At 47.2% G+C, this 14,749-nt stretch overlaps 1 protein-coding gene across 2 annotated transcripts in view; it reads right to left on the bottom strand.

The window, feature by feature from the left end:
• Positions 1-1,551: 1,551 nt before the first annotated feature.
• Positions 1,552-14,749, bottom strand: part of CCM2L (CCM2 like scaffold protein) — a 19,969-nt gene continuing 6,771 nt past the window's right edge. For both annotated transcript variants that reach the window (XM_075571746.1, XM_075571747.1), the window contains exons 5-10: positions 14,577-14,749; positions 10,211-10,343; positions 9,862-9,925; positions 9,000-9,147; positions 2,727-2,865; positions 1,552-2,135 (exon numbers count right to left, since the gene is read on the bottom strand). The exon at positions 14,577-14,749 is cut by the window's right edge and continues 306 nt beyond it. In XM_075571746.1, the coding sequence (XP_075427861.1) occupies positions 1,879-2,135; positions 2,727-2,865; positions 9,000-9,147; positions 9,862-9,925; positions 10,211-10,343; positions 14,577-14,749 (914 nt within the window). In that variant the 3' untranslated portion in view covers positions 1,552-1,878. The remainder of the gene's footprint in view (positions 2,136-2,726; positions 2,866-8,999; positions 9,148-9,861; positions 9,926-10,210; positions 10,344-14,576) is intronic.

Raw genomic sequence — 14,749 nt, 5'->3', positions numbered from 1 at the left:
ATGAGGTTGAAAAAAGACATGCGTCCATCAAGTGCAACCTATGCTAAATTTAGACGGCAGATACTTTATCCTATATCCGTACTTACAGTATATTGATCCAGAGGAAGCAAACACAAACCCCAGTGACACATCGTCTAATGATATCTCATAAGGGGAAAATAAATTCCTTCCTGACTCCAAATATTGGCAATCAGATTACTCCCTGGATCAACATTCTTCCCATGTTTACTTATTTGGTATATCCCTGTATACCTTTCCTTTCTAGAAAGATGTCCAACCTTTTTTTTGAACAAATCTATTGTCTCTGCCATCACAGTCTCCATGGGTAATGAATGCCACAGTGTAACTGCCCTTACTGTAAAGAACCCTTTCCTTTGTTGCTGGTGAAATCTCCTTTCCTCCAACCCTAAGGGATGGCCCGAGTCCTTTGTACTGCCCTTGAGATGAATAGTTCTTTTGAAAGCTCCTTGTATTGTCCCCGAATATATTTGTATATAGTTATCATATCCCCTCTTACACGCCTCTTTTCTAATGTAAATAAATATAATTTAGCTAGCCTCTCCTCATAAATCAGATTGTCCATCCCCTTTATTCATTTGGTGGCTCTTCTCTGCACTCTCTCTAGTTCCATAATGTATTTTCTAAGGAGTGGTGCCCAAACTGTACTCCGTATTCAAGGTGTGGTCTTACTAATGCATTGTAAAGGGGCATTTACTGTGTATCTGCACTCTGTTTTTGCCCATGAGTTAGGGTGCTCATCTCCAGTCCTCAAGCGCCTCCAACAGGTCAGGTTTTCAGGAAATCCCTGCATAAACACAGGCGACTCAATCAGTTCCTGCTTCAGGAGAGGTGGCTCAATCAGTCCCAGCTTCAGCACAGGTGGCTCAATCACTCCCAGCTTCAGCACAGGTGGCTCAATCAATCCCTGCTTCAGCACAGGTGGCTCAATCAGGGGCGAGCACGCGACATGTATGCAACCAGGGTTAATACTCTACCCAACTCACCGTTCTCCTGCGCACATCAATAGATTCAGGCGATTATGACGGATGTAACAAGACTTATTATGACTGCCTTGCTTCTAAATTTGAGTGACAAATGGATGTCTGCCCTTGGCATCTCTTACCCCTGTTGTGTGTGGTCTCACTGCGTGCGTCTCTTTACAACGATTACAGATATCTGAGCATTATACTCTTGCGTAGAGGTTATCACTGGATATCCTCATTTTTAATAAATTCCCTCTTTGGTGGAATACTTCCTTAGCCACGCCCCCCTGAACCTTGCAGAACCCACTAGAGAATGCCTTGAAAGTACATCTAAAAGGATCCTGTTTATAAAGATGTCAAGAAAGCCATATTTTCTGGCAAAACAACCGCCCTTATCTCATCAGCCCCATACAACACATCTTGTACTTTAAGTGGCCATAAGGGATAACCCACCAATGAAGTCCTCTGAAGCTCTGGACAGACCCAGGAAGAGTCTTGACCTGCCATAAACCCCATATATTGTATTTTTAAAACAACCCGTAACCACAGTAACCCCATAAGCACCAGATTGATTAAAATACATCATATTTCATGATATTATCATGACATACAGTTTGTAATGGGGATCCACAGACACACAAGATTTGGAAAGATGCAAAGAGTAAGACTCTGAGGACCTTTACCCAGAAGGTAGAGAAGCGTCATTGGTGGACAAAGCAAGAAACACGCGGGAAAGAGGGCGTCGTTTGACACAAATGTAACACTGACCCTCAGACACGTCCCACCCTCACTTCTGATTGACTGTGGGTGTGCGCAACACAAATACACTTCTTCGTATGCCACAGGAAGTTCATCGTAGTTTCACAGGAAGTTCCCCATAGCCTCCACGTGCTGCTCACAGGAAGTCCTCGTCATCCTGTGCTAGGGCCTCAATGTTGTGCGTGATGTCTGTGATCATGCGGTTGAAGCAGTTGGATTGGGAGCCCGGGGAGGAGCTGTCGTAGTTGCGCACGGCCGAGGCGGACATGTTACTCATACTTCGCTTTATCCTCCCGAAGCTGTCGGTCAGGATCCCCCCATCACGAATACCAATGCTCTCCAGGAAGCTCTCAAAGTATCCGATGTCCAGGTCAGGGATAAAGGGCCTCAGGCCTTGGGAACAAGACACAAGGGTCCACTGCACATTATGGCCATGCGTTTCTGACCGTCCCGTCGCCCTGCCACTCCCACGTCTCGTCGCCCTGTGTCTCCCACCCTCCCGTCGCCCTGCTTTTCCGACCATCCCATCGCCCTGTGTCTCCCATCGCCCTGCGTCTCCCACCGTCCCGCTACCTTGCGTCTCCCACCGTCCCACCTCTCCCAACGTCCTGCATCTCCCACCGTCCCGGCGCCTTGCGTCTCCCACCCTCCCGCTGCCCTGCGTCTCCCACCCTCCCACCGCCTTGCGTCTCCCACCCTCCCGCCGCCCTGCATCTTCCACTCTCCCGCCGCCCTGCGTCTCCCACCCTTCCGCCGCCCTGCATCTCCCACCCTCCCGCCGCCCTGCGTCTCCCACCGTCCCGCCGCCCTGCGTCTCCCACCCTCCCGTCGCCCTGCGTCTCCCACCCTCCCGCCGTCCTGCGTCTCCCACCGTCCCGCCGCCCTGCGTCTACCACCCTCCCGCCGCCCTGCGTCTCCCACCCTCCCACCGCCCTGTGTCCCACCCTCCCGCCGCCCTGCGTCTCTTTGTTGTGTGGCCCTCACCCAGCAGTAGGAATTTCCTCCTCTCTCCGTACAGCTGCAGGAGGTCACTGCAATATTCCTGCACTTCCATCCCAAGCCGATACTCGCGTAACAGCAATGCAAAGCGCTGAATCTCCGCGGGCGACAACTTGTTCCTCAACTGCAGGGGAGACAACCACACAACCAAACCACATAACCACACAAGACAAGACACAGCTACACAACACAATGCACGACTACAAAGCTACACAACACAAATACACACCAATGCAAATCAACACAACCCGAGAGGACACAACAATACAACACCATACTAATAGTTAGTCTGCAACTTTCTTTGTTCTGTCCTGCCTGGTTGAGCTGGCGGTGGGTGTGGTTAGTTGATTGCTTACCGATTACCGAACACGATTGGTGAGTGTGTCCCTCTGTAAAACAGAGGCTTGTAACAAATGCTGAGCTTGCGTGTCCTGATCTGTGTGAGTGAATGTTTGTCTTACGTTTGGCGTTAGAAACCAGGAGTTTTTAAAATACAACTCTAAATGACATTTTTAATGTATTATAATGTAATAAGCATTTTTTTGTTTCTATAGCAACTATTTACAAAGTCACATCCCCTTCCTCTTCTGAAACAAGCTCTGGCACACCCCTTTGTGAGCCCCGCCCTCTCTCTAGCAGTGCATCAAATGTATCCAGTGACTGCCTGGTCACATGATCTTCCCCACAGAACGTTGCATCTTTGGTCCTCTTCTGCTGCACTGACAGCCATTTAGTGAACCCCCAAGCCGGATCTTCACCGATCGATCACAGGAGAACGGATCGATCGGCAACTAAGCTAATTACTTATCAATGTGCGGACTGTATTGATGCATCTATTAAAGGGGGGAGGGGCAGCTTGGACTTCTGCTTTAAGTGTGGAGTTAGAACCAGGAGTTAGAACAAGGAAGAGGTGAAACAAGGTATAGTATAGTGAAGTGCAGTTAACTGTTAGTACTTATAACTCCATAGTTGCAACAACGAGCAGGATTGAGAATGCCCCTCGATGCACATCTTGCCACATGTATGTGCACTTGGAGCAGCTGTTCCAGGGAGGGTATCGCTGTGTGGAAGTGTGAGCGGGTGGTCTCTTTGGAGTCTCAGATTGCTGATCTGAAGGGGAAACTTGCAATATTGAGGGACATTGACAATCTTGAAAGGAGTTTAGTGCTCACTGAGCAGGCCCTGGCTGGGACTAGTGGTGCAGATGGTGGAGCTGTGAGTAGGGAGCAGGTAGGTAGTTGGGTAACAGTTCGCAGGGGGAAGAGGAAGGCCAGTTCTGAGCTGACCCATCCCAATAGATTTGAAATATTGAGTGAAGATATTGGGAGTGTCAGGGCAGAAATGGCAAGGCTGGGGGAAACTGATTCCTCTAGCAGCCAGGGGAATAGTTCCTCCAGCACAGAGGGGACTCGGGATACTCAGAGACCAAGAAAGATTGTGGTGGTAGGGGACAACGTTATTAGAAGGTAGATGGGGCAATCTGTTGCCGTGAGATCGCATGAACCGAACAGTTTGTTGTCTCCCAGGGGCTTGAGTTCAGCACATTGTGGATCGGTAGACAAATTGTTGGGAGGGGCTCGGACTGACCCGGTGGTCTTGGTACACGTTGGCACTAATGACCAAGTTAGAGAAAGATGGAGGGTCCTAAAAATTATTTCAGGGGATCTAGGCTGCAAGGTTAAGGCATGGACCTCCAAGGTAGTATTTTCTAAAATACTGCAGGTGCCATGCGCTACCCCAGGGAGAGAGTCAGAGATTAGGGAGGTTAATGCGTGGCTAAGATAGTGGTGTAGGAAGGAGGGGTTGGGGTTTTTAGAGCACTGGGACTCCTTTTCTGAGAGGTGCTATCTTTATGGTAGGGATGGATTACACCTCAATGAAGAGGGATCTTCTGTGCTGGGGGGGGGGGGGGGTGGGGTGGGGGGGTGAGAGGGGGAGCGGGAATGTTAAAAACATTGGAGGAGATTTTAAACTAGGACGGAGGGACGAGGGACAAGAAACAGATGATGAGCTAAATAGAATAGAAGAGAATAGGGAAATAGCAAGGGGTCATGGAGGTAGAATGGGGGCAAGTGAGAGTTTGGCAAGCCCCTGATTTTTAAATGTAATATGAGACACCCATATTAAATACGGATAACACTAAAAAAAACTTCTATAAGATAATAGTACAAACTGAAAACAACCTTAAATGCTTGTCTGCTAATGCAAGAAGCCTGACAGATAAAATGGGGGAGCTTGAATTAATAGCTGCAAGGGAGCCGTATGATATCATAGGCATTACTGAAACATGGTGGGATGAAACTCAGGAATGGACAGTTAATATAGAGGGTTATTCCCTTTATCGGAAGGATCGAACAAATAGAGGAGGAGGTGGAGTATGTTTATATGTTAAACCGGATCTAAAACCTATTATAAGGTAAGGTATTTATGAAGGGAATGATGAAAATGTAGAGACCTTGTGGATAGAAATTAGCAGTGGAGGTAAAAGTATGAAGAAAATGTTTGTGGGAATATGCTATAAACCACCAAATATCTGTGAGATTGAGGAAGCTAAAATACTTTTGCAAATGGAGAAGGCATCAAAACCATGTCATGTTTGCATAATGGGTGATTTTAATTATGCAGACATAGACTGGGGCAATGAGATTAGCATTACAACAAAAGGAAACAGGTTTTTGGGGGTGCTTAAGGACAATTACATGACCCAAATTATTGAGGAACCAACCAGGAGCGGGGCAATACTGGATTTGGTCATATCAAACAATGTAGAAGTAATAGCAAATATTCAAGTCCTGGAACATTTGGGTAGCAGAGATCATAACATGTTCTTATTTGAAATAAATGATCAAAAAACAGATTACTTGGGTTCAACAAAGATTTTAAACTTTAGAAAGGCAGATTTTAATAAACTGAGGAATAATCTACAAGTAATACACAGGGATGATGTTTTTGCAGGGAAAAATGTGGAAGATAAATGCTGTTTGTAAAACATTGTTAGAAAAGCACACTTATCAGTGTATACCCTTGGGTAATAAGTATAAAAGAAACAATTCTAAACCAATGTGGCTAAATAAACAGGTAGGAGAGGAAATGGACAAGAAGAGGAAGGCGTTTAGATTCTTTAAATCAGAAGGGACTGAGACATTGTATCAGAATTATAAGGAATGGAACAAAAAATGCAAAAGGGCAATTAAATGATTAAAAATGGATAATTAAAAAAGGATTTCAATAGAAAGTAAGGTCAACCCTAAAAAGTTCTTTAAGTACCTTAATAACAAAAAAATTAGAAAAGAAAATATAGGACCCTTTCAGTGTGAGATGGGCAGGCAGATTATTGGAGATAAGGAAAAAGCAGAGGTATTTGCCTCTGTATTTACCAGGGAAGAATCAATTGCAATAGCAGTGCCGCATGAGGAAGCCACAACCTCCATATTAACAAACAATTGATTAACTAAGGAAGACGTTCATAGGCGGCTTGATGAAATTAAAGTAAATAAGGCACCTGGCCCCGATGGCATACATCCAAGAATTCTTAAGGAGTTAAGTTCAGTAATAGCCAAACCATTACATTTAATATTCAAAGACTCCATTTCCACAGGCTCAGTACCACAAGATTGGCGTAAAGCAGATGTGGTGCCTATATTTAAAAAGGGAGCTAGATCACAATTGTGGAATTACAGACCTGTAAGCCTGACTTCAATAGTGGGCAAGATACTTGAAGGTTTAGTACGGGATAATATTCAGGAATACTTAATCTACAAGAAACGTATTAGTAATAGTCAGCATGGATTTATGAAGGATAGGTAATGCCAAACTAACCTTATTAGTTTTGTTGGAGGTGGTAAGTAGGAATTTAGACCAGGGTAATGCAGTTAATGTGGTCTACTTAGATTTTGCAAAGGCTTTTGATACAGTTCCACACAAGAGGAGTACAAAATAAAGCAATTTAGACTCAGTAAAAATATTTGCACCTAAATTGAAAACTGGTTAAAGGACAGACAACAGAGAATTGTCATAAATGGATCTTTTTCAGGTTGGACTAAAGTTGTGAGTGGAGTACCTCAGGGATCGGTACTGGGACCCCTGCTTTTTAGCTTGTTTATTAATGACCTTGAGGTTGGCATAGAGAGCAAAGTCTCAATCTTTGCTGATGACACTAAATTGTGTCTGACTGGCAGCAGAATCAGAGCAGGATGTAATTTCTCTCCAGAAGGACTTGGAGAGACTGGAAACTTGGGCAGGTAAATGGCAGATGAGGTTTAATACAGATAAATGTAAGGTTATGCATTTGGGATACAAGAATAAAAAGGCGACTTACAAACTAAATGGAGATATATTGGGGGAATCCTTGATGGAGAAGGATTTAGGAGTTCTTGTAAACAGCAGGCTTAGCAATAGTGCCCAAAGTCATGCAGTAGCTGCAAAGGCAAACAAGATCTTATCTTGCATTAAACAGGCAATGGATGGAAGGGAAGTAAACATAATTATGCCCCTTGACAAAGCATTAGTAAGACCACACCTTGAATATGGAGTACAATTCTGGTCACTGCTCCATAAAAAATACATTATGGAACTGGAAAAAGTGCAGAGAAGATCCACCAAATTAATAAAGGGGATGGATAATCTGATTTATGAGGAGAGGCTAGCTAAATTATATTTGTTTATGTAGCAGGGTAGTACTCCACACCTCTAGGGGGAGTTGGGTTAGCTCTTCAGGCAGGTTCTGTGGAGGTGCATCAGCCATGTTGGGTTTGGCAGAGCTGAGTAGCCAGACATTCTCCCTGCTATGTGGAGGCGCGGCAGCCATGTTGGGCTTGGCAAGACTGGCGAAGAGAGACAGGATATCTTCTGGAGAGACAGGATATCCTGGGGGACTGGAGACCACAAGGTCAGAGCTGCCTGGGACCGCAGAGTGGAAGGTTGTGTCCTGGGAGCCAGTCAGATTGCCTTGGACTAGGCCAGAGAAAGCCCCATAGGCCTGAGTTAGGCCCTGAGCCACCCAAGCGGAGTATTGTAGGGACGGACATATTTCAGGGACTTGACATTTAGCCCGATCGCCAGCGGAGCGACGCAGCAGGGCGAACTGCAGGTGAGGGTTCCCCAGGCCTGGAGGAACGACTGTGCGGCTGCCGGACGGAAGGAGAGAAGGGATATTGTTGAGAGGCCCTGCATCGTGGGATCACAGATGCGGGTCTCCTTTCTGCAGAAGGATTCCCTGGTTGACCGAGTGTAACCAGGAAGGTACCCACGTGCACCACCATTACACAAGGGAGGGTAGCGCTGCCCTCACACATACATTTGGGGATTGCCTTGGCGAATATCTGTTGTTCTAAGGTGCCCAAGGGATAGCGTGCAACCAGGACCCTTAGGGGTGTAATTGCTCCCTGGGATAGGAGCAGGGTTGCCACCTCTCCGAGTTTGACCCGGAGACTCAGCGTTTCGGGCACTTACCTCCGGGCTATGGGTTTAGCCCATCAATCTCTGGGTGGTAGCAGCGTCTCCGGTATTGTTCTGTAACTCCCCCTCCAAATGTTTACATTAGAAAAGAGACGTGTAAGAGGGGATATGATAACTATATACAAATATATTCCGGGACAATACAAGGAGCTTTCAAAAGAACTATTAATGCCACGGGCAGTACAAAGAACTCATCCCTTAAGGTTGGAGGAAAGGAGATTTCACCAGCAACGAAGGAAAGGGTTCTTTACAGTAAGGGCAGTTACAATGTGGAATTCATTACCAATAAAGACTGTGATGGCAGATACAATAGATTAGTTAAAAAAAAGGTTGGACATTTTTTAGGAAGGAAAGGTATACAGGGATATACCAAATAAGTAAATATAGGAAGGATGTTGACCCAGGGAGTAATCTGATTGCCAATATTTGGAGTCAGGAAGGAATTTATTTTCCCCTTATGAGATATCATTGGATAATGTGTCACTGGGGTTTGTGTTTGCTTCCTCTGGATCAATATACTGTAAGTACGGATATAGGATAAAGTATCTGCTGTCTACATTTAGCATAGGTTGAACTTGTTGTCTTTTCTTCAACCTCATCGTCTATGTAACTATGTTGTACTTGATGGACATATGTCTTTTTTAAACCTCATCTACTACATAACACAACCATACTGCTGCACAACATAACGGCCCAACCACAGAACACAGCAAACCAACAGAACCCTAGAGAACACAACGACTCATTACACAATTCAAATTGAGATGACACATTGTGTTGGCACAGTGTGTGGGGTCTTACTGTCATCATGTAGTCCTGCAGCTGTTCCAGTGTCACACTGCTCTGGTCGCTGTCACTGCCTGCTGTCACCAGACTTTGCCGGGAAACAGCAAATGAGGGAGATGATTCTCCACTGTAATATACTTCAAATGTATCATGAGAGCCGTTACTGTGAGAGAGGTGTGAGAGAGAAAGAGAGGGGGGGGAGGGGGATGATCTATTATTGCAGTTATTAAACTTCAGAACATAATGTCACACAATGGTTACATGTCTGCCCAGGGGAAGGGTCTGAGAACACAGACTGTCTACTGGCTCAGGAGCACAGGGGTAGAGGGTGTCAAATTGGAGAAGAGGGTGTAAAAAAGGGGAAGAGGGTGTCAAATAGGGGAAGAGGGTGTCAAATAGGGGGAAAGGGCGTCAAATAGGGGGAAAGGGCATCAAATAGGGGGAAAGGGCATCAAATAGGGGAAGAGGGTGTCAAATAGGGGAAGAGGGTGTCAAATAGGGGAAGAGGGTGTCAAATAGGGGAAGAGGGTGTCAAATAGGGGGAGAGGGTGTCAAATAGTGGAAGAGGGTGTTAAATAGGGGTAAAGGGTGTCAAATAGGGGGAAAGGGTGTCAAATAGGTGGGAAGGGTGTCAAATAGGTGGAAAGCATGTCAAATAGGGGGAAAGGGTGTCAAATAGGGGAAGGGGGTGTCAAATAGGGGAAGAGGGCATCAAATAATGGGTAGAGGGTGTCAAATAGGGGAAGAGGGTGTCAAATAGGAGAAGAGGGTATCAAATAGGGGAAGAGGGTGTAAAATAAGGGAAGAAGGTGTCAAATAGGGGAATAGGGCATCAAATAGGGGAAGGTGTCACATGGTGGAACGGCGAGGGACTTACAAGGAGCTGCAGCAGCTGAAATCTGCATCATAAGCAAATGTCCCATCTGTGTGAGAACTGTCACCTGTAACACAAAGCGCCTGCATGAGGAGGAGACCCCAACATTTAGGAACTCACCCTAAAAACTGGGGGGGGTAATACTTTCAGACACAGCTGTAAGCCTCGCCCCAGCAGCTGACTGGCACAAAGGTCTTTACGGTTATTTATCCTACAAAGTGCTGCGCTTTGTACAAGCCCCATAACCAGGAGACATTACAGGGTGTAACGCGGCTCATCCCACATTCCCGCTCGCGTTTCCCGAGGCTCCCCCACTTCCCCTCCCCATGTCCCACGTGACGGGGGGTCTCACAGCGGCACAGCCACGGCCTCTCGGGGGGAGAGGTGTAGTGATAGCCGGCCCGGTCCACACACTCGATGGTCTGGTCCCCGTAGATCATTTGGAAGACCTGGCAGATGAGAGCGCAGGATTCCTCCGCCGCGTCCTGCAGAGAGACCGGCTGTCAGCAGGGAGCCACCCACGGGATCCCACGCCCCCATTACTATGAACCTACAGGCGACTTTGTAGGGTCAATATTTAAGGGGCACGTCTTTACAACAATATGAGCGGGCACACCCGAAAACATTTTGTATACTCAGTGTTATATGCATTGTTTCACATTAAAAAAATGTATCTATATTGTTTATGTTTAGAGGGAGCAGAAGAGGGTATAGTGAGATATTAGGGTGAGATGTAAGGAGGGGCAGAGGAGGGTATAGTGAGATATTAGGGTGAGATGTAAGGAGGGGCAGAGGAGGGTATAGTGAGATATTAGGGTGAGATGTAAGGAGGTGTAGAGGAGTGTATAGTGAGATATTAGGGTGAGATGTAAGGAGGGGCAGAAGAGGGTATAGTGAGAGATTAGGGGGAGATGTTAGGAGGGGCAGAGGAGGGTATAGTGAGATATTAGGGTGACATGTAAGGAGGGGCAGAGGAGGGTATAGTGAGATATTAGGGTGAGATGTAAGGAGGAGCAGAGGAGGGTATAGTGAGATATTAGGGTGAGATGTAAGGAGGGGCAGAGGACTGTATAGTGAGATATTAGGGTGAGATAAGGAGGGGCAGAGGAGTGTATAGTGAGATATTAGGGTGAGATGTAAGGAGGGGCAGAGGAGGGTATAGTGAGATATTAGGGTGAGATGTAAGGAGGGGCAGAGGAGGGTATAGTGAGATATTAGGGTGAGATGTAAGGAGGTGTAGAGGAGTGTATAGTGAGATATTAGGGTGAGATGTAAGGAGGGGCAGAAGAGGGTATAGTGAGAGATTAGGGGGAGATGTTAGGAGGGGCAGAGGAGGGTATAGTGAGATATTAGGGTGACATGTAAGGAGGGGCAGAGGAGGGTATAGTGAGATATTAGGGTGAGATGTAAGGAGGAGCAGAGGAGGGTATAGTGAGATATTAGGGTGAGATGTAAGGAGGGGCAGAGGACTGTATAGTGAGATATTAGGGTGAGATAAGGAGGGGCAGAGGAGTGTATAGTGAGATATTAGGGTGAGATGTAAGGAGCAGCAGAGGAGTGTATAGTGAGATATTAGGGTGAGATGTAAGGAGGGGCAGAGGAGGGTATAGTGAGATATTAGGGTGAGATGTAAGGAGGAGGGTATAGTGAGATATTAGGGTGAGATGTAAGGAGCAGCAGAGGAGTGTATAGTGAGATATTAGGGTGAGATGTAAGGAGCAGCAGAGGAGTGTATAGTGAGATATTAGGGTGAGGTGTAAGGAGGGACAGAGGAGGGTATAGTGAGATATTAGGGTGAGATGTAAGGAGGGGCAGAGGAGGGTATAGTGAGATATTAGGGTGAGATGTAAGGAGGGGCAGAGGAGGGTATCGTGAGATATTAGGGTGAGATGTAAGGAGCAGCAGAGAAGTGTATAGTGAGATATTAGGGTGAGGTGTAAGGAGGGGCAGAGGAGGGTATAGTGAGATATTAGGGTGAGATGTAAGGAGGGGCAGAGGAGGGTATAGTGAGAAATTAGGGGGAGATGTAAGGAGGGGCAGAGGGGGGTATAGTGAGATATTAGGGTGAGATGTAAGGAGGGGCAGAGGAGGGTATAGTGAGAGATTAGGGTGAGATATGAGGGGCAGAAGAGTGTATAGTGAGAGATTAGGGTGAGATATGAAGGGCAGAGGAGTGTATAGTGAGAGATTAGGGTGAGATATGAGGGGCAGAAGAGGGTATAGTGAGAGATTAGGGTGAGATGAGGGGCAGAAGAGGGTATAGTGAGAGATTAGGGTGAGATATGAAGGGCAGAAGAGTGTATAGTGAGAGATTAGGGTGAGATATGAGGGGCAGAAGAGTGTATAGTGAGAGATTAGGGTGAGATATGAAGGGCAGAAGAGGGTATAGTGAGAGATTAGGGTGAGATATGAAGGGCAGAAAAGGGTATAGTGAGAGATTAGGGTGAGATATGAAGGGCAGAGGAGTGTATAGTGAGAGATTAGGGTGAGATATGAGGGGCAGAAGAGGGTATAGTGAGAGATTAGGGTGAGATGAGGGGCAGAAGAGGGTATAGTGAGAGATTAGGGTGAGATATGAAGGGCAGAAGAGTGTATAGTGAGAGATTAGGGTGAGATATGAGGGGCAGAAGAGTGTATAGTGAGAGATTATGGTGAGATATGAGGGGCAGAAGAGTGTATAGTGAGAGATTAGGGTGAGATATGAGGGGCAGAAGAGGGTATAGTGAGAGATTAGGGTGAGATATGAAGGGCAGAAAAGGGTATAGTGAGAGATTAGGGTGAGATATGAAGGGCAGAGGAGTGTATAGTGAGAGATTAGGGTGAGATATGAGGGGCAGAAGAGGGTATAGTGAGAGATTAGGGTGAGATGAGGGGCAGAAGAGGGTATAGTGAGAGATTAGGGTGAGATATGAAGGGCAGAGCAGTGTATAGTGAGAGATTAGGGTGAGATATGAGGGGCAGAGCAGTGTATAGTGAGAGATTAGGGTGAGATATGAGGGGCAGTAGAGTGTATAGTGAGAGATTAGGGTGAGATATGAGGGGCAGAGCAGTGTATAGTGAGAGATTAGGGTGAGATATGAGGGGCAGAAGAGTGTATAGTGAGAGATTAGGGTGAGATATGAGGGGCAGAGCAGTGTATAGTGAGAGATTAGGGTGAGATATGAGGGGCAGAAGAGTGTATAGTGAGAGATTAGGGTGAGATATGAAGGGCAGAGCAGTGTATAGTGAGAGATTAGGGTGAGATATGAGGGGCAGAGCAGTGTATAGTGAGAGATTAGGGTGAGATATGAGGGGCAGAGGAGTGCATAGTGAGAGATTAGGGTGAGATATGAGGGGCAGAGCAGTGTATAGTGAGAGATTAGGGTGAGATATGAGGGGCAGAAGAGGGCATAGTGAGAGATTAGGGTGAGATATGAGGGGCAGAAGAGTGTATAGTGAGAGATTAGGGTGAGATATGAGGGGCAGAGGAGTGCATAGTGAGAGATTAGGGTGAGATATGAGGGGCAGAGCAGTGTATAGTGAGAGATTAGGGTGAGATATGAGGGGCAGAAGAGGGCATAGTGAGAGATTAGGGTGAGATATGAGGGGCAGAAGAGTGTACAGCCTTAAAAGAGAGCAGGAGAATTATGAAAGTAATATGGGATTTAATAGGAATCCAGGAGAGGGATTTCAGCAGGCGAGACAGATTTAGGAGAGAGTAAGGTGGCGTCCACGCTGCCGAAGATTACACGGAGGCGCGCGTGGCACGATCACATTACCTAAAGGCACTGATCGGCCCATAGACCGCGCTTGCACCAGCAGGAGGGGGCGCGCGGCGTGCGAGGAATCAGTTCAAATCTGATTCCTTGGCGCGACCGGCAGGTCACGTGAGCGCTTCGCCCAATGAGGGCGAACCAGCTCCGTGACATCACAGACACGCCCCTCATGTCGCCTCTACCTTGTCCAGAAAACGCTCCCGCTAAACACGGGTGACGTCACGCGCGCGCACGCCTCCGCGCAGTCTTCGGCAGAATGGACGCAGCCTTAAGCGATTCTAGCAGGAGGACGTCAGCAGCAACACTTCCACTCTGTGATAGAGAAAAACCAGTCAGGGAAGGCAGGAGAAGAGTTAGGAAGAGGAGGTGTAGCGTAGGAGGATACAGAGGAGATGCCTTGTTGAATGGAATCCATCTTTGTCTTGAACAGCATGGTCTGTGCTTTTAGATCAGGAATATTTTTACAGAATCGGGGTTATATCTCTAGAACCCGAATGATTTCAAACATACAATGAAATTTGTTTCCTTTCTTTTCGGGATATTAAAATGGCGGCAGATGTCTTCCTCTCTAGTCTTCGTGTAATTGGGGGGCGGGGGAGGGGGTGTAGGGTTCTTTCTCTAATGCTCTCTCTCGCTCTCTGGAGTCTGGCAGAATCCGAAGGGCCCACTGACATCATTCCACAGGGAAACAAAGTCTGTGAGGGAAACGGATCGGCTAAATATCGAGGGGGAAGGGGCAGACTACGGCCCCTGACATAGTGGCGTCGCGCTCACCTGTCGCCCGAGCGATCTGTGGACTCAGTTCGCTCGCGATGGGCAGGCGCAGCCGTGACGTCGCGAGGTTGGCTCGCCCTCATTGGCTGTACCGCTCACGTGACGCGGCCGTCAGCCACAGACTGCAGTGACGGAGCCGTCCACCTGCCACTACATGTGACACACGCGTGTTAGATCATCCTTTCTTACCCTATTCTCCACGGCCAGGATTATAAGGTTGCAATAAGCTTCTGGGCTCGGTTCCTTTGGATCCAACGGGTTCTGTCCCGGGTGTCTCCTCTCCCAGCTGCCCCCGCAGGGCTGGCGCCTCTCCCAGCTGCCCCCGCAGGGCTGGCGCCTCTCCCAGCTGCCCCCGCAGGGCT

This window comes from Ascaphus truei, chromosome 15 (genome assembly GCF_040206685.1).
Source record: "Ascaphus truei isolate aAscTru1 chromosome 15, aAscTru1.hap1, whole genome shotgun sequence".
Taxonomy (NCBI): Eukaryota; Metazoa; Chordata; class Amphibia; order Anura; family Ascaphidae; genus Ascaphus; species Ascaphus truei.
This window is presented reverse-complemented; position numbering and strand designations above follow the sequence as displayed.